At 44.9% G+C, this 26,504-nt stretch overlaps 1 protein-coding gene across 1 annotated transcript in view; it reads left to right on the top strand.

Moving 5' to 3' along the window:
• The window catches only part of LOC129854844 (protein unc-13 homolog A-like), a 104,344-nt gene that overhangs the window by 71,795 nt on the left and 6,045 nt on the right, over positions 1 to 26,504 (top strand). The window contains exons 16-37 of the mRNA XM_055921977.1: positions 119 to 234; positions 1,771 to 1,934; positions 2,152 to 2,305; positions 2,599 to 2,667; positions 3,782 to 3,871; positions 4,103 to 4,237; positions 10,769 to 10,902; positions 11,070 to 11,155; positions 11,351 to 11,477; positions 11,717 to 11,813; positions 12,649 to 12,792; positions 12,912 to 12,989; positions 13,122 to 13,199; positions 13,793 to 13,881; positions 14,124 to 14,273; positions 14,710 to 14,833; positions 16,234 to 16,239; positions 18,337 to 18,366; positions 19,363 to 19,419; positions 19,545 to 19,625; positions 22,202 to 22,349; positions 24,788 to 24,844. Of these exons, the coding sequence (XP_055777952.1) occupies positions 119 to 234; positions 1,771 to 1,934; positions 2,152 to 2,305; positions 2,599 to 2,667; positions 3,782 to 3,871; positions 4,103 to 4,237; positions 10,769 to 10,902; positions 11,070 to 11,155; positions 11,351 to 11,477; positions 11,717 to 11,813; positions 12,649 to 12,792; positions 12,912 to 12,989; positions 13,122 to 13,199; positions 13,793 to 13,881; positions 14,124 to 14,273; positions 14,710 to 14,833; positions 16,234 to 16,239; positions 18,337 to 18,366; positions 19,363 to 19,419; positions 19,545 to 19,625; positions 22,202 to 22,349; positions 24,788 to 24,844 (2,214 nt within the window). The remainder of the gene's footprint in view (positions 1 to 118; positions 235 to 1,770; positions 1,935 to 2,151; positions 2,306 to 2,598; positions 2,668 to 3,781; positions 3,872 to 4,102; positions 4,238 to 10,768; positions 10,903 to 11,069; positions 11,156 to 11,350; positions 11,478 to 11,716; positions 11,814 to 12,648; positions 12,793 to 12,911; positions 12,990 to 13,121; positions 13,200 to 13,792; positions 13,882 to 14,123; positions 14,274 to 14,709; positions 14,834 to 16,233; positions 16,240 to 18,336; positions 18,367 to 19,362; positions 19,420 to 19,544; positions 19,626 to 22,201; positions 22,350 to 24,787; positions 24,845 to 26,504) is intronic.

Below are 26,504 nucleotides of genomic sequence, written 5' to 3'. Positions count from 1 at the left end.
ATTTATTTCATATAAGAGTCATTATCATAATGGTTGAGGTCTTTATCAAAGATAGTTGTTGTTAGGTTGACTGTGGTATGTGTTGACTGAGAGTCTTGTGTCTGGTCCCTCTCTGCAGACAAGCGTACAGACAAGTCAGCCGTGTCTGGTGCCATCAGGATGCACATCAATGTGGAGATCAAAGGAGAGGAAACAGTCGCTCCATATCATGTCCAATACACCTGTCTGCACGAGGTAAGCTTTGTGTGTGTGTGTGTGTGTGTGTGTGTGTGTGTGTGTGTGTGTGTGTGTGTGTGTGTGTGTGTGTGTGTGTGTGTGTGTGTGTGTGTGTGTGTGTGTGTGTGTGTGTGTGTGTGTGTGTGTGTGTGTGTGTGTGTGTGTGTGTGTGTGTGTGTGTGTGAGAGAGAGAGAGTAAGCATGTGCGTAGCATGGGTGCCTGCCTGCATAAAGTATGCGTGTCTGTGCGATCGTGCACGCGAGCCTGTGTATTTTCCTGCCTTCAGGTGCTAAGTGATGTTAATAGCCCAGTCATCTTGGTTCATTTAGCTGACTGATGTAGCAGTCTTTCAATGAAGTTGTTTCAGATTAAATAGAAGTTAATATCCCACAAATTTGTCACCGCCTGCATTGCTCTATCAAGATAAATACCACATCAGATATAAAATACCACAGATAATATCTCTGACCTTCTTCAAATATGGAACTGTCTACAATGTTTATGCTAAATGATCATTGCTCTATATCAAGTCATTACTTGGTACAATATCAGGACATAGTTTGCAAACAGCTGAACCTAACAAGAGCTACTATTCAATTGTACTGTAAATAATGGTCTGTACCAAATTCTCTCAATCTTCACAATGGCTCAACACACATTGCAATGGTGAGTCATGACACTGAATGATTAATATATTCCTGTACTATTTCAGGTACTAGCTGTTGGCACATAAAACCAATTGATACATTTCTCATGAAAGTCAGTCATGTAATGAATGAATGGCGGCCCAGGACTGAATAAATGATTAATTGAGCAACCCTCTGAGCACTGATCAGTCAGTCAGTCATCCAGTTAAATAGTCAGTCAGATAGATATATAGATAGATAGATATACAGACAGACAGACAGACAGACAGACAGTCAGACAGTCAATCAGCCAGTCAGCCAGTCAGTCACTCAGTTATATAGTTAGTCAATCAGTTGTTAGATAGTCAGTCAGTCAGTTAGATAATCAGTCAGATAATTAGTCAGTCAGTTAGATAATCAGTCAGATAGTCAGTTAGATAATCAGTCAGTCAATCAGTTAGTCAGTCAGATAGTCAGCCAGGCAATCAGTCAGTAAATCAGTTAGTCAGCAAGTCAGATAGTCAGTCAGTCAGATAGTGAGTCAGTCAGTTAGATAGTCAGTCAGTTAGATAGTCAGCCAGTCAATCAGTCAGTCAGTCAGTCAGTCAGATAGTCAGTCATATAGTATGTCAGTCAGTTAGATAGTCAGTTAGATAGTCAGTCAGTCAGTTAGATAGTCAGCCAGTCATTCAGTCAGTCAGTCAGTCAGTCAGTCAGTCAGTCAGTCAGTCAGTCAGATAGATAGATAGTGTGTGTATTCTACTCTGCTCTCCTGCTCAGACACATTCACACAGAGATCATGATGAAAGCTCCCTTCATTCAGCCTTAGCAACTTCAACTCATTAACATCATAGTCTAGATTGAATAACCCGTCTCTTTCATCCTCTCTCTCTATCTCTCTCTCCCTCTCGCTCGCTCTGCCTACAGAACCTCTTCCACTTTGTCACAGATGTGCAGAGCTCTGGTGTTGTGAAGATTCCTGATGCTAAAGGGGATGATGCGTGGAAGGTGTACTTTGATGAGACTCCTCAGGAGATAGTGGATGAGTTTGCCATGCGCTACGGAGTGGAGTCAATCTATCAGGCTATGACGTGAGCTCAAATGTAGTACCCTACACACCCTGTCAGTGACACTCTGCAATAGCATACACATTACCAGATTGTAATGTGATGTATTGAGAGAACACCTAGTGTATGGTTGTGTTTAGGATGATACTGTGGTACACCCTAAACATCACAAGGGAATGCATGGGCAGCTTCATTAATACTAAAGTGATAATGTTTATGCCGTGTGTGTGTTCTCCCACAGTCACTTTGCCTGCCTGTCGTCTAAGTACATGTGCCCTGGGGTGCCGGCGGTAATGAGTACCCTGCTGGCCAACATCAATGCATACTATGCCCACAGCACCCAGGCTACCAACAGCGTGTCTGCTTCCGACCGTTTTGCCGCATCCAACTTCGGGGTGAGTCGCCCCAAATTAATGAGGGTCCTTTTTTGGACATCCCTACCCCATTGAAGTTTAAATGTAATACGGTTAAGGTTACGTAAGGTTTATTGTTAAGTTTAGTGTAAGGGTAGGGGTTAAGGTTAGAGTTAGGGTAAGGATGTCCCAAGGATTCCGGATAGCACTAACCAATTAATGAGGGATGGACAGATACATAATATGCTGCAATGCTTCAACTCAATGTTTAAGGTGAGCCAATGGATATGCTAGCTCTTAGGCTAATTTGTTGTGGCGTATTTTTGTTATTTCAGAAAGAACGATTTGTGAAGCTCCTAGACCAACTCCACAACTCCCTTAGGATTGATCTGTCCATGTACCGGGTAGGCTACTCTTAACTTTCTCTCTTCTATTTCTCTCTCTCTGTTTTTCAATCTGTGTCCTTACCTACCTCTAGATCCCTTTTGCAAAACCAATTAACTAGCCTGCTAATATTGTTCCTCACTAAGTCTAGGAGTCTTAGGCCTAGTTAACTGGTCTGTAACCAGATATAAGATGTGCATCGATGTGCGAAATCTGCGTATTAAATCAAATAAAATTGTATTAGTAGCATGCGCCGAATACAACAGGTGTAGACCTTACAGTGAAATGCTTACTTACGAACAAATCCGTTAAAAAAATACGGATAAGAATAAGAAATAAAAGTAACAACTAATTAAAGAGCAGCAGTAAAATAACAATAGCAAGACTATATACAGGGGGTTACCGGTACAGAGTCATTGTGCGGTACAGAGTCATGTAGGTAGAGTTATTAAAGTAGCTATGCATAGATGATAACAACAGAATGTAGCAGCGGTGTAAAGGGGGGGGGGGGGGGGGGGCAATGCAAATAGTCTGGGTAGCCATTCGATTAGGTGTTCAGGAGTCTTATGACTCCTGGGGGTAGAAGCTGTTTAGAAGCCTCTTGGACCTAGACTTGCCACTCCGGTACCGCTTGCCACTCCGAGCTGTCTGATGCTGTTATGGGACCATTCTAAGTGCAGACACAAACAATATTTATTTTGGGGGGGAGCAAGAGAGAGAGAGAGAGAGTGATAGATATAAACAATAAACTACCCCCCCCCCCCCCCCCCAAACAAAAGTATTGTTTGTGTCTGCACTTAGAACAGTCCCATAACAGCATCAGACAGCTCAGAGTGGCTGGGCCTCTTGGGCAGGGAGACCTCTAATTTCTCTGCTTTCTCTGTCGCTCACAGACACACACAAATACACACTTTCTCTCTCTTTCTATCTCTCTCTATCCCTCTCTATCCCTCTCTGTGATGTGAGAAAGGAGGCTGATGTGTTAATTGGGCTGATGCCTCGTCATGCACACACAGAGTCAGTGAGGTGAAGAGCTGAGGGAATCAATGGCAGAGAGAGACTACTTCTTCAGCACCACAGCTCTGGCCAGATTATACAAAATCTCACTGTGGATCTATTATCTGTGTGTAACAGAATAACTTCCCAGCCAGCAGTCCTGAGAGGCTGCAGGACCTCAAGTCTACTGTGGATCTGCTCACCAGCATCACCTTCTTCAGGATGAAGGTAACTCTCTCTTCTCTTTCATTTCACTCCATCCGCTCCTTGGATCACCTCTACTTTGCTCTGGTTGGTACCACATGTATCCATTCTTGTTTACACTGTACAGTATCGCTACACTGCATGCTCTTTTCAAACATGCATCTTCACTGAGTTTCTTTGACCCAGTGTGGTTGTATGGGCTTTCCCAGTTTCAGTAACTTCTCAATCTGTCTGTGTCTGTGTGTCTGTCCTCAGGTCCAGGAGCTACAGAGTCCCCCTAGAGCCAGTCAGGTGGTGAAGGACTGTGTCAAGGCCTGTCTCAACTCCACCTACGAATACATCTTCAACAACTGTCACGAACTCTACAGCCGCGAGTACCAGACAGACCCGGTGACTTTGTGTGTGTGTGTTTGTTTGTGTGTGTGTGTTTGTGTGTGTGTGTGTGTGTGTGTGTGTGTGTGTGTGTGTGTGTGTGTGTGTGTGTGTGTGTGTGTGTGTGTGTGTGTGTGTGTGTGTGTGTGTGTGTGTCTCTCTGTCCGTGTCATTAGCACCTCAGGTGGTCTCCATCAAGCCTGTACAGGATTTTTATATGGATTTACAAGCCTTGTTTTTGCGTTATTAAAGTGGGGCGATTCATTCCGACTCCCTTCATGAATTTCAAAAGCTAATTTTTCCTTTGAATAAAACATTCCACCCTGAGGTTCCTTGCAATATTTTGTTAAATCTTCAGTTCATTCTTCCGTTTGAACCTCTGCGGTGGTATGAATACTTTTTTCTGACTTTGTCAGCTTTCTTCAAAGCACTAAACTTGCCAGCAGCATACCACCCTGCATACCACTGCTGGCTTGCTTCTGAAGCTAAGCAGGGTTGGTCCTGGTCAGTCCCTGGATGGGAGACCAGATGCTGCTGGAAGTGGTGTTGGAGGGCCAGTAGGAGGCACTCTTTCCTCTGGTCTAAAAAAAAATATCCCAATGCCCCAGGGCAGTGATTGGGGACACTGCCCTGTGTAGGGTGCCGTCTTTCGGATGGGACGTTAAACGGGTGTCCTGACTCTCTGAGGTCATTAAAGATCCCATGGCACTTATCGTAAGAGTAGGGGTGTTAACCCCGGTGTCCTGGCTAAATTCCCAATCTGACCCTCAAACCATCATGGTCACCTAATAATCCCCAGTTTACAATTGGCTCATTCATCCCCCTCCTCTCCCCTGTAACTATTCCCCAGGTCGTTGCTGCAAATGAGAACGTGTTCTCAGTCAACTTACCTGGTAAAATAACGGTAAAATAAATAAATAAATAAATAAATAAACATGTGGTTTGATGGGTTCATCAGCTCATTAGAGTAGCGAAGAGATAGATATCATTGGAGTTGAGTGGTAGCGAAGAGATAGATATCATTGGAGTTGAGTGGTAGCGAAGAGATATATATCATTGGAGTTGAGTGGTAGGGAAGAGATATATATCATTGGTGTTGAGTGGTAGGGAAGAGATATATATCATTGGTGTTGAGTGGTAGGGAAGAGATATATATCATTGGTGTTGAGTGGTAGGGAAGAGATATATATCATTGGTGTTGAGTGGTAGGGAAGAGATATATATATCATTGGAGTTGAGTGGTAGGGAAGAGATATATATCATTGGTGTTGAGCGGTAGGGAAGAGATATATATCATTGGTGTTGAGTGGTAGGGAAGAGATATATATCATTGGTGTTGAGTGGTAGGGAGGAGATATATATCATTGGTGTTGAGTGGTAGGGAGGAGATATATATCATTGGTGTTGAGTGGTAGGGAAGAGATATATATCATTGGTGTTGAGTGGTAAGGAAGAGATATATATCATTGGAGTTGAGTGGTAGGGAAGAGATATATATCATTGGTGTTGAGTGGTAGGGAAGAGATATATATATCATTGGTGTTGAGTGGTAGGGAAGAGATGTATATCATTGGTGTTGAGTGGTAGGGAAGAGATATATATCATTGGTGTTGAGTGGAAGGGAAGAGATATATATATCATTGGTGTGACCAAGGTGGCTTAGCAGTTCAGACGTATTTTTCCGTGTTGTCGTGTCGTGTCCGTGTCGTGTCCTGTATATATATATATATTTACACCTTTTCTTCACATATCTTTTATTTATTTTATTATCCAAGAACTCAACTACAAAAGCTTTCCTGCAACCCGCTTCACCAATTACAATAAGTACTATTTACCTCAATCTGAAATCCATCGTGGAAGATAGCCAGGGGCTAATTCAGAAGCTAGCCTGAAAGCTAATCCAGAAGCTACTCCGATAGCTAGCCAGAAGCTAATCTGTAGCTGCCCCGAAATTAGCCGGTTTGCTGGCTAGCGTTGGTGTTTCAGCTGCCCACGTTTTGCGGTCATCAGCTATTCCTCTAGCTCGATAATCTACCGGCACTTTTGTGCAACGCGACTCGGACCGGAGCATTCCGGGACTTTTTTTCTCTCAGTTTCCCCGGATTCCAACCGCAGCCTCTGGACACTTGCACCTTGATTTCGCAGCTAGCTAGCTGCATACCGTGTGACTATTGGCTTACGTCGACCCCGGAGCTAACTCAAATCATGCTGGAGCTAGCCAGCTGAGGAGTTCCATCACCATCCGGACCCGTTTCTTTGTTGCTGCTGCAGATACGGAACCCCACCGGGCCTTCACGACTGACTGCCGACGTTATCTGCCCGAGGGATTTATCCAACCGGCACCTCCGTCCCGGCGTTACCTGAACGCTCATCTGAGGCCCGCTAATCGTTAGCTGTCTTATCGGCTGCTATCTGAACAAAACCCCACTACACGGAACCTACCGACGGAAACGCACGAGGTATCTACAAACAGACCTCCATCCTATGCTGCTACCGATAGCCATATGCCCGACCAGCTTTCTGGATCGCCACGACCCCAACCAACCTCTACTCACTGGACCCTTATTTATCACTCGATTAAGCTTGCCTCTCCTTAATGTAAATATGCCTTGTCCATTGCTGTTCTGGTTAGTGTTTATTGGCTTATTTCACTGTAGAGATTCTAGCCCTGCTCTCTATACCATATCCAACCCTGCAGTTCCACCACCCACATATGCGATGACATCACCTGGTTTCAATGATGTTTCTAGAGACAAGATCTCTCTCATCATCACTCAATACCTAGGTTTACCTCCACTGTATTCACATCCTACCATACCTTTGTCTGTACATTATTCCTTTAAACTATTTTATCGCCCCCAGAAACTTCCTTTTACTCTCTGCTCTGGTAGCTCTAGGCGACCAATTCTCATAGCTTTTAGCCGTACCATTATCCTACTTCTCCTCTGTTCCTCTGGTGATGTAGAGGTGAATCCAGGCCCTGCAGTACCTGGCTCCACTCCTATTCCCCAGGCGCTCTCTTTTGATGACTTCTGTAACCGTAATAGCCTTGGCTTCATGCATGTTAACATTAGGAGCCTCCTCCCTAAGTTTGTTTTGTTCACTGCTTTAGCACACTCTACCAACCCGGATGTTTTAGCCGTGTCTGAATCCTGGCTTAGAAAGACCACCAAAAATTCAGACATTTTTATCCCCAATTACAATATTTTCAGACAAGATAGAACGGCCAAAGGGGGCGGTGTTGCAATCTACTGCAAAGACTGCCTGCAGAGTTCTGTTATACTATCCAGGTCTGTTCCCAAACAATTTGAACTTCTACTTTTAAAAATCCACCTCTCTAAAAACAAGTCTCTCACCGTTGCCGCCTGCTATAGACCACCCTCTGCCCCCAGCTGTGCTCTGGACACTATATGTGAACTGATTGCCCCCCATCTATCTTCAGAGCTCGTGCTGCTAGGCGACCTAAATTTGAACATGCTCAACACCCCAGCCACCCTACAATCTAAGCTTGATGCCCTCAATCTCACACAAATTATTAATGAACCTACCAGGTACCACCCCAATTCCGTAAACACGGGTACCCTCATAGATATCATCCTAACAAACTTGCCCTCCAAATACACCTCTGCTGTTTTTAACCAAGATCTCAGCGATCACTGCCTCATTGCCTGCATCCGTAATGGGTCAGCGGTCAAACGACCTCCACTCATCACTGTCAAACGCTCCCTGAAACACTTCAGCGAGCAGGCCTTCCTAATTGACCTGGCCGGGGTATCCTGGAAGGATATTGATCTCATCCCGTCAGTAGAGGATGCCTGGTCATTTTTTTAAAATGCCTTCCTCACCATCTTGAATAAGCATGCCCCATTCAAGAAATTTAGAACCAGGAACAGATATAGCCCTTGGTTCTCTCCTGACCTGACTGCCCTTAACCAACAGAAAAACATCCTATGGCGTTCTGCATTAGCATTGAACAGCCCCCGTGATATGCAACTTTTCAGGGAAGCCAGAAACCAATATACACAGGCAGTTAGAACAGCCAAGGCTAGCTTTTTCAAGCAGAAATTTGCTTCCTGCAACACAAATTCAAAAAAGTTCTGGGACACCGTAAAGTCCATGGAGAATAAGAACACCTCCTCCCAGCTTCCAACCGCCCTGAAGATAGGAAACACTGTCACCACCGACAAATCCACTATAATTGAGAATTTCAATAAGCATTTTTCTACGGCTGGCCATGCTTTCCACCTGGCTACCCCTACCCGGGACAACAGCACTGCCCTCCCCTCTGCTACTCGCCCAAGCCTTCCCCATTTCTCTTTCTCCCAAATACAGTCAGCTGATGTTCTTAATGAGCTGCAAAATCTGGACCCTTACAAATCAGCCGGGCTAGATAATCTGGACCCTTTCTTTCTAAAACTATCTGCTGAAATTGTTGCCACCCCTATTACTAGCCTCTTCAACCTCTCTTTCGTGTCGTCTGAGATCCCCAAAGATTGGAAAGCAGCTGCGGTTATCCCCCTCTTCAAAGGGGGGGACACCCTTGACCCTAACTGCTACAGACCTATATCTATCCTACCCTGCCTTTCTAAGGTCTTCGAAAGCCAAGTCAACAAACAGATTACCGACCATTTCGAATCACACCACACCTTCTCCGCTATGCAATCTGGTTTCAGAGCTGGTCATGGGTGCACCTCAGCCACGCTCAAGGTCATAAACGATATCGTAACCGCCATCGATAGGAAACAATACTGTGCAGCCGTATTCATTGACCTGGCCAAGGCTTTTGACTCTGTCAATCACCACATCCTCATTGGCAGACTCGACAGCCTTGGTTTCTCTAATGATTGCCTCGCCTGGTTCACCAACTACTTCTCTGATAGAGTTCAGTGTGTCAAATCGGAGGGTCTGTTGTCCGGGCCTCTGGCAGTCTCTATGGGGGTGCCACAGGGTTCAATTCTTGGACCGACTCTCTTCTCTGTTTACATCAATGATGTCGCTCTTGCTGCTGGTGATTCTCTGATCCACCTCTACGCAGACGACACTATTCTGTATACTTCTGGCCCTTCTTTTGACACTGTGTTAACAACCCTCCAGGCGAGCTTCAATGCCATACAACTCTCCTTCCGTGGCCTCCAACTGCTCTTAAATACAAGTAAAACCAAATGCATGCTCTTCAACCGATCGCTGCCTGCTCCTGCCCGCCTGTCCAACATCACTACTTTGGACGGCTCTGACTTAGAATATGTGGACAACTACAAATACCTAGGTGTCTGGTTAGACTGTAAACTCTCCTTCCAGACCCACATCAAACATCTCCAATCCAAAGTCAAATCTAGAATTGGCTTCCTATTCCGCAACAAAGCATCCTTTACTCATGCTGCCAAACATACCCTTGTAAAACTGACCATCCTACCAATCCTCGACTTCGGTGATGTCATTTACAAAATAGCCTCCAAAACCCTACTCAATAAATTGGATGCAGTCTATCACAGTGCCATCCGTTTTGTCACCAAAGCCCCATATACTACCCACCACTGCGACCTGTACACTCTCGTTGGCTGGCCCTCGCTTCATACTCGTCGCCAAACCCATTGGTTCCAGGTCATCTACAAGACCCTGCTAGGTAAAGTCCCCCCTTATCTCAGCTCGCTGGTCACCATAGCAGCACCTACCCGTAGCACGCGCTCCAGCAGGTATATCTCTCTAGTCACCCCCAAAACCAATTCTTCCTTTGGACGCCTCTCCTTCCAGTTCTCTGCTGCCAATGACTGGAACGAACTACAAAAATCTCTGAAACTGGAAACACCTATCTCCCTCACTAGCTTTAAGCACCAGCTGTCAGAGCAGCTCATAGATTACTGCACCTGTACATAACCCATCTACAATTTAGCCCAAACAACTACCTCTTTACCTACTGTATTTATTAATTAATTTATTTTGCTCCTTTGCACCCCATTATTTCTGTCTCTACTTTGCACTTTCTTCCAATGCAAACCAACCATTCCAGTGTTTTTTTAGTTTTTATTTTACTTGCTGTGTTGTACTCACTTCGCCTCCATGGCCTTTTTATATTTTATTTATTTATACATATATCTGTTTGCCTTCACCTCCCTTATCTCACCTCACTTGCTCACATTGTATATAGACTTATTTTTTTATTTTTTCACTGTATTATTGACTATATGTTTGTTTTTACTCCATGTGTAACTATGTGTTGTTGTATGTGTCGAACTGCTTTGCTTTATCTTGGCCAGGTCGCAATTGTAAATGAGAACGTGTTCTCAATTTGCCTACCTGGTTAAATAAAGGTTAAATAAATAAATAAATAAATAAAATAAATAAAGTGTTGAGTGGAAGGGAAGAGATATATATCATTGGTGTTGAGTGGAAGGGAAGAGATATATATCATTGGTGTTGAGTGGAAGGGAAGAGATGTATATTATTGGAGTTGAGTGGTAGCGACGCGATATATATCGGACAAACTACGATAGTAGCTACAATAGTAGCCCATGTGATAGTATCCCAGTGACTGAGTGTTGTTTTGTCCAGGCCAAGCCAGGAGTGGTCGCTCCAGAGGAGCAGGGTCCCAGCATCAAGAACCTGGACTTCTGGTCCAAACTCATCACCCTCATCGTGTCCATCATAGAGGAAGACAAGAACTCCTACACACCCTGCCTAAACCAGTGAGTCTATCACTCTCTCTAACCATATCAGTCTGTTTCACTGTCACTCTCTCTCCCCCTGTCTCTCTTTCTCTGTCTCTCTTTCTCTGTCTCTCTCCCTCTGTCTCTCTCCACCTTTACATCCATATGTAACTCCGTATCTGTTTCTTACCATCTGCCACGCACAGGTTTCCTCAGGAGCTCAACGTGGGTAAAATCAGTGCTGAGGTGATGTGGAACCTGTTTGCTCAGGATATGAAGTATGCCATGGAGGGTGAGCACTGAATAATGTTGCACCTCACCACACTGTTGGTCTAGATCTGTCCTAGCAGTTGTCTTCTGTTTTTATGGGGCTGTTATAATGCATTTACAAGCAGATCTGGCACTCTCTCTCTTTTCTCTTTTCTCTCTCTCTCTTTTCTCTTTTCTCTCTCTTTTCCTCTCTCTCGATCTCTCGCTCAACTCTCAGAGCATGAGAAGAACCGGCTGTGTAAGAGTGCAGATTACATGAACTTGCACTTCAAGGTCAAGTGGCTGTACAACGAGTACTGCAGAGACCTGCCCTTCTTTAAGAGCCGTGTGCCTGAGTACCCGGCGTAAGTGCCACCTGTGCCATGATGACACACACTCACCTTAAAACACACGCAGGCACATACCCACATACACACATGCACGCACTCACACACTACCTCCCTGGTACTATACAGCACAGCCCATAAGCAGTTCCAGATGGACTGCAGCGACAGGTTTTCTCTCAGACCCCAGAAGTAGTTTGAAATCAAAAGTTCCCGTGGGGTTGAATCAAATTAAACCACCACCATGTGATGTCTCCTAGGTGGTTCGAGCCATTTGTCATCCAGTGGTTGGACGAGAATGAGGAAGTGTCTCGAGATTTCCTGCATGGTGCACTGGAGAGGGACAAAAAGGACGGGGTAAACTCTTCTCCTTATGTTCTCAAAATGAAAGTTGCATTGGTTGTTTTGGCAGAATGAAAGTAATCCCTTCCTTTGTAGCTCCTCACTAAACCTCCTAGTTATCAGGCAGACTTGTCCTCCTCCACATCTCCAGCACTCATCAAAGACTTCCCTAAGACAATGGATGCCGAAGCACGGATGTTGCAGGGGAGACTCGAGCTCAAAGTAGAAAGTAGGGAGTTTAGAATATAAAGAGATGTTCTCAGAAAGTAGAGAGAGGCTATAAAGAGATTTGTGCAGACTCTTCTCCGGTAGGGAGATAAAGTCTGACTGTACCAGCCTGTGGATTAATGAGCTCTGTTCCCAACCAATGGGAGCTGCCCTTCCCTCATTACCCAGTAGCACCTGGGGGAGCCACCACACTCACCTCTGTCTGACAATTAGAGGCAGACAAACAGACAGACCCACCTGACCCGGCCGTCTGTCTGGACTGCTGTCTGGCTGCAAACAACCCTAGTGGTCCTCAGGACAAGTATCATATCTATTTACTCTCTCAAAGCTCAGTGGTCCTGCAGGCCAGACACCATCTCTCTCTCTTCTTCCCCCGTCTCTCTCCCCTGATGTTAACAATCCATGGCCTCTGTCCCCCAATCATAATGGTATCTCTACTCCTCTCCCCTTCTCTGCTAAGGACCAGTCTCTCCTCTTCTTCTCTTCCTTCCCCTCTCTTCCTTCCTCTCTCTCAGCTGTGTTAAGGAAAACTCTTTCCTATCCTTTCCCTCTCTCCCCAGTCTCTGTCTCCTCTCTTCCCGTTTCTCTCTTAATGCTCTCTCTCTCTCCTTTCCCCCTACAGTTCCAGGTGACTTCGGAGCATGCTCTGTTCTCCTGCTCCGTGGTGGATGTCTTCTCTCAGCTCAACCAGAGCTTTGAGATCATCCGCAAGCTGGAGTGTCCCGACCCCCAGATCGTAGGCAACTGCATGAAACGCTTCGCCAAGGTACACTACAGTATTCTACACACTATAGCCACTTCATTCATGGCTTCATGATGGTAAGCTGAGCCTAGTCACAGAGACAGTGGTTGACATACTCCTATCTCCTCCTGCTCTCTCCTCAGACAATTGGCAATGTTCTCATATCCTACTCTGACATTATCTCCAAGTGCTTTGCTAACTACGTCAACATGGAGAAAGTGGTGAGTGTCCAATCACTGGACGTGACACGTTGGGTGGGGATGCTCATCAGTATGGTGTAGTGTTTGTGCATTTCAGTGAAAATGTGTGGTATTTGGATAGTGTAGTGGATAATGACTTTGTGTTGTTTGCAGCCATGCATCCTGATCAACAACATCCAGCAGCTTAGAGTTCAACTGGAGAGGATGTTTGAGGCCATGGGAGGAAAGGATGTGAGTGGCTCTATATCCCTGTTTGCCCCGTCTGTCTGTCCGTCCGTCCATCCGTCCGTCCGTCCGTCCGTCCGTCATTGCCAAGAATGTCAGCCTTTTTTTGTTTTTTGCAAGCTCTATTCTGAGCAAAGATTATGATTTGTTTCGTTTTTGGACTGTGTTAGGTTTGAATCCGTCCGTCCGTCCGGGGATGTGTGTGCCTGTGTGGACAGGTGTGTGTTTGTGTGTGCCTGTGTGGACAGGTGTGTGTTTGTGTGTGCCTGTGTGGACAGGTGTGTGTTTGTGTGTGCCTGTGTGGACAGGTGTGTGTTTGTGTGTGCCTGTGTGGACAGGTGTGTGTTTGTGTGTGCCTGTTTGGACAGGTGTGTGTTTGTGTGTGCCTGTGTGGACAGGTGTGTGTTTGTGTGTGCCTGTGTGGACAGGTGTGTGTTTGTGTGTGCCTGTGTGGACGGGTGTGTGTTTGTGTGTGCGTGGACGGGTGTGTGTTTGTGTGTGCGTGGACGGGTGTGTGTTTGTGTGTGCGTGGACAGGTGTGTGTTTGTGTGTGTGTGGACAGGTGTGTGTACATGTATCTATTGGTGTGTGTGTTTCAGCTGTGCAAGGAGGCCAGTGACTTCCTGAAAGACCTGCAGTTGAAGCTTAACACTGTGATGGATGATCTCAGCAGGATCTTTTCTGTCAGGTGAGCTAGGCACACTGGTGGGGACTGTCAGGCAGCAGAGAGGCATCAAACAGCCATTCCATCTACCCATACTCGCCAACTCCAATATTTATTTCATTAATATCACAGTGCCTTTCTCTCCTTGCTACGTAGTCTCATCCGAATATGTCAAAATGATGGCATTTAACCTTTTTACGTCACTTCAGCTGAGATATTAGTTACGTCACTTTCTATGTCTCGTGTGTTTATGTGTGTGTGTGTAGTTTCCAGCCACAGATTGAAGACAATGTGAAGCAAATGGGAGACATCCTTGGCCAGGTGAAGGGGACCAACGTGGGAGCTAACAACTGCAGCAGTGTGGCCCAGGACGCTGACAATGTTCTGGAGCCTATCATGGATTTCCTGGACAGCAAGTGAGAGAGAGTTGTCCTGTAATGTTGCTAATCCCTTTTTGGCTGCAATCTCTATTTCTTTCTTGATTTAACTTTTCCTGTCTCTTTCAATCTTGACGTCTTTTTCCCGCTCCCTATCCCTGTCGCTCTCTCTTTTAACTCATCTTCTCATCTTGTTCTTTCTTTCCTTCTCTTTTTCTTCATCTCTTAATCTCTCTCTGTGTCTCCTCTGTCATCTCTCTCTCTTATCTTTCGGTTTGAACACCATTTCTTGTCAATTCTTGGCTGGTGCGCTATGTTGGACTCCCTTCTGTCGCTCATTATTCCCTCCCTCCCTCCCTCCCTCCCTCCCTCCCTCCCTCCCTCCCTCCCTCCCTCCCTCCCTCCCTCCGTCCGTCCGTCCGTCCTTCCTTCCTTCCTTCCTTCCTTCCTCTACCTTCACTCTGTCTCCTGCCAGCCTGACGCTGTTTGCTAAGATCTGTGAAAAGACGGTGCTGAAACGTGTTCTGAAGGAGCTGTGGAAACTGGTGATGAACACCATGGAGAAGACTATCGTCCTGCCCCCTCTCACTGACCAGACGGTACGAACACCCACCCCTCTGAGCATGGAAATATTCATGCTCACACTCACATGCACGCAGTCACACACACTCACATGTACGCAGTCACACACTCACATGCCTGCAGTCACATACACTCACATGAACACAGTCACACTCACATGCCTGCAGTCACATACACTCACATGCACACAGTCACACACACTCACATGCACGCAGTCACACACACTCACATGCCTGTAGTCACACATTCTTTGATACACACACACACACAGCCCACACTACCAACTGCTACACAAGCACAAACCACTTCTCAGTATGGGATGAGAACCAAGACAGATCAGAGTTATTTTAATTCAAGGGATTCATGCTCTGATATGTGGTATGTGAGGGAGATATATTTAAGAAATAAGGCCCGAGGAGGTGTGCTATATGGCCAATATACCACGACTAAGGGCTGCTTTTAAGCACGATGCAACGTGGAGTGCCTGGATACAGCCCTTAGCCGTGGTATATTGGCCATAATGTCACAAACCCCCGAGGTGCCTTATTGCTATTATAAATTGGTTTCCAACATACTGTAATTAGAGCAGTAAAAATAAATGTTTTGTCATAACCGTGGTATACGGCGGTCAGAAAATCAGCGTTCAGTCCTCGAACCAACCAGTTTATAACAAATATTTAATCAGTACAACAAACTCTCTCCCACATACGCACACAGTGAGCAGCCAGGACTGTCATTAGACAGGGAAGAAGTAGGGCTGAGATAGATGGCAGACATTTTGTGTACATTATAAGATGCTTACAAGTGACTGTATAATAATAGATCTGATTAGTGATTATTAATTAATGATGGGCCTGATACGGCCCTCTCCCCGGCCCCCCAGGCCACATACAAAAAGACCCCCACTCTTCCATTCACTCCATAGATTTTGGTGAAACCCAAAAGTGGAAATGGGAAGTAGTGCACAATGTCATTCTAACCCTGTTCTCCAGGATGGTGCTCCTAGTCACAAACTAACATCTAAACTCAACTACTTCCAACTCAACAGTGACATTGATACAACTGTTGAGCCTTTCATGTTGGACAGCAGCCGGTATATTTATTTTGCTTTTGATATATCTGTTCTCATTTTTGTTTGGTAACAAAAGAGCCTCACATCATTCTATAGTAGTATGGTTGCCCTGTATCTCTATCAGTTAGACCCGCCCAGTGTGGGTTTGTCCCACAGGGGCAGAGACAGAGTCCAGAGGGGGTGTTCCAGTACCAGTCTCAGTACTGTAGGTCACTCTGTCCCTCTGTCCTGTCCATCTGATATGTGTATTACTGCTGCTTGGAGGATTGATCTGGGGCTCTGTGCAGCGTCACTGACCCTCCTTTCTGGTTATTACATCCTGCTCCCACTGCTCTTCCTCCACAGATGATTGTAAGTACGGCACTCCTGCGTGTCAGTGTGTCTGTCTGTCCCACAGTCCGTTAGTGAAGGGTGGTCAGTCCTCTGCTATATGTGGCTGCAAACTGTCCGCCTTTTGTCCCCCACATCCTCACTCCTCCTATCTGTCTCTCTGTCTTCTACCTGCTCTGTTGTTCCTCTCCTATTCTCCTCTCTTCTCCTGTCCTCCTCCACCACTGTTCTCCTCTCTTCTCCTGTCCTCCTCCACCTCTGTCTCTCTCTCTGTTCTCCTCTCTTCTCCTGTCCTCCTCCACCTCTGTCTCTCTCTCTGTTCTCCTCTCTTCTCCTGTCCTCCACCTCTGTCTCTCTCTCTGTTCTCCTTTCTTCTCCTGTCCTCCTCCACCTCTGTCTCTCTCTCTGTTCTCCTCTCTTCTCCTGTCCTCCACCTCTGTCTCTCTCTCTGTTCTCCTCTCTTCTCCTGTCCTCCTCCACCTCTGTCTCTCTCTCTGTTCTCCTCTCTTCTCCTGTCCTCCTCCACCTCTGTTCTCCTCTCTTCTCCTGTCCTCCTCCACCTCTGTCTCTCTCTCTGTTCTCCTCTCTTCTCCTGTCCTCCTCCACCTCTGTTCTCCTCTCTTCTCCTGTACTCCTCCACCTCTGTCTCTCTCTGTTCTCCTCTCTTCTCTTGTCCTCCTCCACCTCTGTTCTCCTCTCTTCTCCTGTCCTCCTCCACCTCTGTCTCTCTCTCTGAGGTGACAGCTGCATGGTGCATTCCTGACTTACTCAGAGAAGGCCCCACTCTCCCCCATACAAACCCTCCAATCGGACGCCTCCCACTGCCATTTGCCCTGCCCCACCCCCAGTGTTGCCTTGTTCTTCTCTTGCATATTGTCCCAGGACTCCCTTTCTGGGTGACTCTGACGTTGTGGCTTAATACCTGGTGCCTGCCCCTATCCCCTCTTCTTTACCCCCCCCCATCTGTTCCCTGTTTGAAGTGTATCCCCCTGCCCTATGTGGGTTTGTTGCTTGTATCTGATCTACTCCAACTCCCTGTAGAAATTCTCCCAGTATGTCTCTGCAGGCCTGCTGTGTTGATCTGTCCTGGTTTGGTTCCATGTCCTGTTGTTGTAGAATGATAGTCATAATAGCATAGTGATAAGCTAAGGTATATACTTTCACCAAGGCTGGTCTATACCAGAAGTGGTGTACTACACTTGTGGGGGTTAGGACTGATGACACACACATACACATACAGTAGACATACAGTAACAGTCAATAGTTTGGACACATCTACTCATTCAAAGGTTTTTCTTTATTTTGACTATTTTCTACATTGTAGAATAGAATAGTGAAGACATCAAAACTATTTAGTTACCAACAAAGTGTAAAACAAATCTAAATATATAGTTTATATTTGAGATTCTTCAAAGTAGCCACCCTTCACCTTGATGACAGCTTTGCACACTCTTGACATTCTCTCCCTTGAATGAGTAGGTGTGTCCAAACTGTTGACTGGTAGAGTATGTCTGAGAACCCACTTCTGCTCTACATCCCAGAAACCCTCTCAATGCTTTAGATGTTGTTGTGTTTTCTCAATTGCATCGTCCCTAGTCTGTAACATCTGGATTTCTGTTTTTTTAAACTTACTTTTCTAGAATAACTAGAATTGTTCTAACATTGTTTAAAAATATATATTTTTTAAATGTTTGAATCTCTCTGGTGGAGATGTTTCTGGCCGCCGGTGACCTTCCGTCTTTATCTGAAGCTGGAATGGGCTCGTTACCAAGACTGCTCAATGATAAATGATACAACATGACAATGATAAAACGTAGACCTCTGGATTACATTATGTTGATCCATCCATTTTGATCTGTAGATTTTGCTGGATTACATTATGTTGATCCATCCATTTTGATCTGTAGATTTTGCTGGATTACATTATGTTGATCCATCCATTTTGATCTGTAGATTTTGCTGGATTACATTATCTGACCCATTAGAAATGAGGACTGATTGGCTTTGAACCATGTCCATTAGCCTAGCAGTTACTAAGATGTCCGCTCCATTTGTCAGTCAGCCAATCAAACTGTGAGGACCCTTCCTGAAGTATTAACCAATGTCCTCTCTTTACAGGGGAGGGTGAAGCTTGCTTGTCACAGTGATGTAAGGACTAAACCCACTCTAGCTCAATGTGTCTTCTCTCCTCTGTCTCTTTTCTCCCTTTTTTCTCTCGCCTGTCCGTCATATTCAAAGCAGTGGAAGCAATCGTTTCTCTCTTTTGTTTTTTAAATGGGGTTCCTCTTTGCCAGATTCCCGTACAGTTCTGTCTGTTGTAGTCCACCCCCTGTAGACGTACCTGGAGCTACCTGTATCCCAGCCTCCGCACAGCCCAACTACTGTTGGAACATGGAGCGTTGACATTACAGTACATACCGTTAGCACACTAACAAACACCCCAAAGGACAGGACTGCTGTTTGCTCGTTGCCTGACCATGACCGCTGTTCCTCAACCGACTTGCATTGAACGTCCATGATGGCATAAATGATTTGATAAGCCACATTTATGAGATGAGAGTGGAACCCTTCTTGGTGTTGTCCTTTCGTAGGAGTATAATGGTTTGTTTGTTTTGTCTGTTCTCTATTTGAAGAGTGTTCTCTTAGAGATAAGATGTAACCGCAGAGTGATGGGTGCTGTGTGGGGCACTTAGTGGTATATTCTGAGTATTAAAGAGTCGTCATAGATACAGGATATATCACCACAGTGCTACTGCGAAGGCTGTGGGCTTGGTTGAACCTCTGCATTTACTGTCTGTGTGAGTGTGCATTGTGTGCGTTTGTGTGCTGCTGCGTGTGTGTGTCTTTGCGTGTGTGTGCTCTTACTTACAATAAGCTGAGTTCCTGTCTTCTCTTGCTGTGTGTGTGTGTGTGTGCGTGCGTGTGCGTGCGTGAAAAAGATAATGACTAGTATGACAGCTAGTATTTCTGAAAGTCCTGTAATGTGTTGAGTGAGTTTTGGAGTGTGAATGTGAACATTTTCCGTCTTTTGTGACATGACGGTAATCTGTGTGACTGTTACCCTGCGTCGTGATCATAATGAAGTGCTCTTGCCTCTGTTCCCTCTATCTCTCTCCCTCTGGTTTTACCTCTGCTCGCCTCTAGGGAACCCAGCTCATCTCCAACGCTGCCAAGCAGCTGGGACAGCTCTCCAAGATTAAGGTACCGCACATCTTGTTTCGCGCCACATTAGTACTGTCTGCATTTAAAAGTTCTCTATTTAATACTATCTGCATTTAAGAGTTATTTCTTTGTGTTGTTATCCTGTCTATGTGTGTGTTCCTCAGGAGCACATGGGTCGTGAGGAGGCCAAAGCCCTGTCCCCTAAACAGTGTGCTGTGATAGAACTGGCCCTGGACACCATCAAGGTACAACTCAAAACTACTGTCTTTCTCCTGAACCTAAGCTACAGTCACACAAACACACGCACACAAACACACACACTTTGACCTGATCAACTACGACTTTTTAAAATATATATCATATTATATTATGAATAGAGTGGTAATTTTAGGCCTTCCATTGAAGTCAGTAAAAGGCTTAGGCTAGTACAGTTAAAACTTCTTGTCAATATGGGGGCGCTGTTTTCACTTTGTAAAAATTCGTTCCCAAATTAAACTGCCTCATACTCAATTCTTGCTCGTACAATATGCATATTATTATTACTATTGGATAGAAAACACTCTCTAGTTTCTAAAACCGTTTGAATTATATCTGTGAGTAAAACAGAACTCAAGTTGGAGCAAACTTCCTGTCAGGAAGTGAGAAATCTGAAATCGGGCACTCTGTTCTAGGGTCAGTTTATTAATTTGCATGTATTCTATTGGTCGACATGCACTGCATAAGCCTTCCCCTAGATGTCAGCAAGCAGTGAGAATTGGAATGGAGTTGCTAGAAAGATCTGAGGCCATATAAGGGCTCTTGGAACCGGGGGTGCACTCTTTTCAACGTTCGCCATGACGCGAGACAGACCTCAGGATGGCATTCTGGAAAGCTCTCGTTATAGGCCTTAGATATATCCGGCTCTGATTTTATTCGATATAGGTGTTAAAAACGTCATAATGTAGTTATTTTAAACCGAGTTATATCAGTTTATATCAGTATATTGCGATTTTCGGAATTTTCTTAGTGCTGCGTTATAGTGAGTTGGACACGTCTTCGCCACATGGCTAATGTTTACTGCTAATTCCAAAGTTGAAGGCGACAATCTACAACCGAGCAACAATTCTTCTGGACAAAGGACAACTTGCCCAAGATTCTGATGGAAGCTCATCAAAAAGTAAGAACTATTTATGATGTTAATTCGTTGTTCTGTTGAAAAATGTAAAACTACTATTCCGCCATTAATTTCGGTGCGGTCTCGCTTTAACGCACGCTGTATGTCGTAGTAACGTTAATTTTACAAATCTAACACAGCGGTTGCATTAAGAACTAATGTATCTTTCATTTGCTGTCCAACCTGTATTTTTCTGTCAAGTTAATGATTAGTTATTGATTAGATTAGGTGCCTCTCCCAAGATTTCTCCCGACATTTTCTTTGCAGCTTGGCTACTATTCTCATTGTATGACCACGATTTGTGCCGCTAAATATGCACATTTTCAAACAAACAATATATGTATTGTGTAATATGATGTTATAGGACTGTCATCTGATGAAGTTTTGAGAAGGTTAGTGAAAAATGTAATATCTTTTGCTGGTTTATTCGCTATCGCTAACGTGCATGAATCAATGCTGCTGTGTGGTTGGCTATTGTAGTAAGCTAATATAATGCTAAATTGTGTTTCCGCTGTAAAACACTTAAAGAATCTGAAATATTGGCTGGATTCACAAGATCTTTGTCTTTCATTTGCTGTACGCTGTGTATTTTTCATAAATGTTTTATGATGAGTATTTAGGTCATTCACGTTGCTCTCTGTAGTTATTCTAGTTGCTTTGGTGAGAGTTGTGATGGTGGCTGCAATGTAAAACTATGATTTATACCTGAAATATGCAAATTTTTCGAACAAAACATATGCTATACAATAAATATGTTATCAGACTGTCATCTGAGGAAGTTGTTTCTTGGTTAGTGACTATTTATATCTTTATTTGGTCGAATTTGTGATAGCTACCTATGCAGGAAAAAAATGGTGGGAAAAAAAGTTGTGTCTTTTGCTATGGTGGTTAGCTAATAGAAATACATATTTTGTCTTCCCTGTAAAACATTTTAAAAATCAGAAATGATGGCTGGATTCACAAGATGTGTATCTTTCATTTGGTGTCTTGGACTTGTGATTTCATGAACATTTTATAATATGATATCCCTGTGGCTTTAGGCTAGGCTATACTAGTCAGCTTCTTTGATGGGGGGGATCCCGGATCCGGGTTTGTGACTCGTTAGAGGTTTAACCCTAATCTACAACCCTAATCTAGAAAAATGATTTTCAAGATGTATGAAAGACTCATTTTCCCAGCCATTTCCTGTCTAACTGTAGCAGACAGGTCTGTGATTCAGTTTGAGAAGGTTTCCTGTGTAGCTGGTGCAGTGTGATTTAAGGCAGATTAAGCTATGGTAAATGTGGCTTATTTATAATGGTCATTTGAATAAGGGCTTGTTAGTGAGCCAATGGCAACTACTTCTCTGCCTGACACTGAGAGTATAGTATGTCTATGGAGTACTAAACCATAGTGTGCTAACATAGTCGTGTATCAGGAAACGTCAAGGTGTGGCTTCCAGAAAAATGAAGTAGTAGGAATGAAATGTCTGTATAATGTCTGAAATGTATCTGCATGTCATTTGTTTCAAGGGCATACGGGTGTGGGTCTTGTAGTGCATACTCAACACACTTCAGCCTAGTTTGGAAACAACACTTCAGCCTAGTTTGGAAACAACTATAGTCTGACTATATGTCCTCTCTCTCTCCCGCTCTCTTTCTCTCTCTCTCTCTCTCGGCCGTACTGTAGCAATACTTCCATGCTGGAGGGGTGGGTCTGAAAAAGACCTTCCTGGAGAAGAGTCCTGACCTGTTGTCTCTACACTACGCCCTGTCCCTCTACACCCAGGCCACAGACAAACTCATCAAGACCTTTGTTTCATCTCAGATCGCACAAGGTAGGGTGCCTGTCCAACCCCTCTTTCCCCCCTGTTTCTCTCTCTCTCTCTCTCTCAATCTCTTTCTGCCTCTTCTCATTTCCTTATCTTACTCTCAAGTCTTCCATTTCTTTACTTCCTTCCTCTCTCCTCCACCTCTGTACAGTCAGTTTCTCTCTCACTGTGCTTAATGGACATGGATGTGTGTAATATGGCCATTTACTGAGTGTAATATGATGCCATAGCTCCGTGTGTCCTTGTTTGCCTTCTGTGCTGGTATGTATCAGAGACATTCTCTAACATATCCTGTGTTGTGGTTACTCCAGAGTTTCCCAGATACCCACTATTTTATTTCCTGTTAAATATTTCAGTGGCGTTGTAGAGCAGAACCAACTGCTTTGGAGGGATGCTTTCTCTCCGGGTTATAAAACATTTAAGTCTCTAGTCAGGCTCTCCGGGAGCTTAAAGAGAAACCCGTTATGTGATCAGACAGGTATTTGAGATTGAATTAAGGAGAGATTCTCCTCTCCTCTTTCTTCTCCTCTCTCCTCATCCCGTGATATAACAGTGATGGTGTATTAGGTGGTGGAAACATTGACACGGTCTCTGAACGCCTCTGGCGGGAAATTAATGATCATTTGAAATGTAATTAGAATAAATATCATTGGTGATTTTAGAGAATGTTTAACCACACTTCATAGCAATGGCACAGCCGGAAGGAAAGCTGTGTGTGTGTGTGTGTGTGTGTGTGGACCACCATAGACTGTGAATGATGACCACCACAAACTGTGAATGATGACCACCACAGACTGTGAATGATGACCACCATAGACTGTGAATGATGACCACCATAGACTGTGAATGATGACCACCATAGACTGTGAATGATGACCACCATAGACTGTGAATGATGACCACCATAGACTGTGAATGATGACCACCATAGACTGTGAATGATGACCACCATAGACTGTGAATGATGACCACCATAGACTGTGAATAAGGACCACCATAGACTGTGAATAAGGACCACCATAGACTGTGAATGATGACCACCATAGACTGTGAATAAGGACCACCATAGACTGTGAATGATGACCACCATAGACTGTAAATGATGACCACCATAGACTGTGAATGATGACCACCATAGACTGTGAATGATGACCACCATAGACTGTGAATGATGACCACCATAGACTGTGAATGATGACCACCATAGACTGTGAATGATGACCACCATAGACTGTGAATGATGACCACCATAGACTGTGAATGATGACCACCATAGACTGTGAATGATGACCACCATAGACTGTGAATGATGACCACCATAGACTGTGAATGATGACCACCATAGACTGTGAATGATGACCACCATAGACTGTGAATGATGACCACCATAGACTGTGAATGATGACCACCATAGACTGTGAATGATGACCACCATAGACTGTGAATGATGACCACCATAGACTGTGAATGATGACCACCATAGACTGTGAATGATGACCACCATAGACTGTAAATGATGACCACCATAGACTGTGAATGATGACCACCATAGACTGTGAATAAGGACCACCATAGACTGTAAATGATGACCACCATAGACTGTAAATGATGACCACCATAGACTGTGAATGATGACCACCATAGACTGTGAATGATGACCACCATAGACTGTGAATGATGACCACCATAGACTGTGAATGATGACCACCATAGACTGGAAGGAGTTACACTGGACGACAATGATGTAACTTCACTAGACGAGCCTCCCGGGTGGCACAGTGGTCTAAGGCTTTGCATCGCAGTGCTAGCTGTGCCACTAGAGATTCTGGGTTCGAGTCCAGGCTCTGTCGCAGCCGGCCGTGACCGGGAGACCCATGGAGATGCGGACAATTGGACCAGCGTCGTCCGGGTCAGGGGAGGGTTTGGCCCGGCAGGGATGTCCTTGTCCCATCTCGCTCTAGTGACTCCTGTGGCCGGTCGGGCGCAGTGCATGCTAACACGGTCGCCAGGAGCACAGTGTTTCCTCTGACACATTGGTGCGGCAGGCTTCCGGGTTAAGTGGGCATTGTGTCAAGAAGCAGTGCGGCTTGGTTGGGTTGTGTTTCGGAGGATGCACAGTTCTCGACCTTCGCCTCTCCCGAGTCTATACGGGAGTTGCAGCGATGAGACAAGACTGTAACTACCAATCGGATACCACAAAAAATGGGAGAAAAAGGGGTAAAAATAATTACAATTAAAACGAAAACCTAATTAGACGTCACTGATAACAGGATAACATAAGTTCTATATCTGAATATATTTGACTCTCTTTTGACTCTCTTCTGACTCTCTTTTGACTCTCGTTTGACTCTCTTCTGACTCTCTGCACTCTTTCTATTTCTCCATGTCTCTTCTATTTTCTCTATCCTTCTTCTTCCTCCTCCTCGACCCCCTCTGTCCACTAGTTTTCGACGGGAAGGGGGTGAAGTTCACGGCTAGTGAGGATGTGTACCCAGAGAAGGGTATGTGGACACTAAGGGCCTGAAAACAACAGGCATCCAAGACCCCAGACCTCCACACACATACGCATCCTCAGACTACCCTCCTGCCTGCTCAACCTTAACCTCATCCCAATACACACACACACACACACACACACACACACACACACACACACACACACACACACAACCACACGCACGCACGCACGCACGCACGCACACACACACACACACACACACACACACACACACACACACACACACACACACACACACACACACACACACACACACACACACACACACACACACACACACACACACACACACACACACACACACACACACACCGTCCCTCCAATGTGCAGAGTGGCCAGTCATCCCTCCTCAGGGCAGGTCCCTCCAGCAGTGACAGGAGGTGACAGTTCCCCCTCCCTTCTCCCCTTCGGCAAAACACAGAATCGTAAAATCAGCAGTGGTCCCTATGGTCAGGTGGCGCTCTCTTTGTCAGGGTACAGTACCAGTCAAAAGTTTGGACACACCTATTCATTCAGGGGTTTGTCTTTATTTTTACTACTTTGTACATTGTAAAGTAATAATGAAGATATCAAAACTATGAAATAACACATATGGAATCATGTAGTAACCAAAAAAGTGTGAAACAAATCAAAATATATTTTATATTTGAGATTCTTCAAAGTAGCCACCCTTTGCCTTGATGACAGCTTTGCACACTCTTGGCATTCTCCCAACCTGCTTCATGAGGATGCTTTTCCATCAGTCTTGAAGGAGTTCCCACATATGCTGAGCACTTGTTGGCTGCTTTCCCTTCACTCTGCGGTCCTACTCATCCCAAACCATCTCAATTGGGTTGATGCAGCACTCCATCACTCTCCTTGGTCAGATAACCCTTACACAGCCTGGAAGTGTGTTTTGGGTCATTGTCCTGTTGAAAAACAAATGGTAGTCCCACTAAGTGCAAACCAGATGGGATGCCATATCGCTGCAGAATGCTGTGGTAGCATTCTAAATAAGAATGCCTTGAATTCGAACTAAATCACCGACAGTGTCACCAGCAAAGCACCCCCACACCATCACAACTCCTCCTCCATGCTTCACCGTGGGAACCACACATGCAGAAATCATCCATTCACCTACTCTGCGTCTCACAAAGACACGGCGGTTGGGCACATCAGACCAAAGGACAGATTTCCACCGGTCTAATGTCCATTGCTCGTGTTTCTTGGCCCAAGCACGTCTCTTCTTCTTATTGGTGTTCTTTAGTAGTGGTTTCTTTGCAGCAATTCGACCATAAAGGCTTGATTCACACAGTCTCCTCTGAACAGTTGATGTTGAAATGTGTCTGATTTAAAATCTGTGAAGCTTTTATTTGGGCTGGAATCTGAGGTGCAGTTAACTCTAATGAACTTATCCTCTGCAGCAGAGGTAACTCAGGGACTTCCTTTCCTATGGCAGTCCTCATGAGAGCTCGTTTCATCATAGCACTTGATGGGTTTTGCGACTGCATTTGAAAAAACTCAAAGTTCTTGAAATTTTCTGGATTGACTGACCTTCATGTCTTAAAGTAATGATGGACTGTCGTTTGTCTTTACTTATTTGAGCTGTTCTTGCCATAATATGGATTTGGTCTTTTACCAAATAGGGCTATCTTCTGTATACC

Source organism: Salvelinus fontinalis, chromosome 5 (assembly GCF_029448725.1).
Source record: "Salvelinus fontinalis isolate EN_2023a chromosome 5, ASM2944872v1, whole genome shotgun sequence".
In the NCBI taxonomy this organism is placed as follows: domain Eukaryota; kingdom Metazoa; phylum Chordata; class Actinopteri; order Salmoniformes; family Salmonidae; genus Salvelinus; species Salvelinus fontinalis.
The sequence above is the reverse complement of the archived record's forward strand: the minus strand, read 5'-3'. Positions and strand labels throughout refer to the sequence as shown.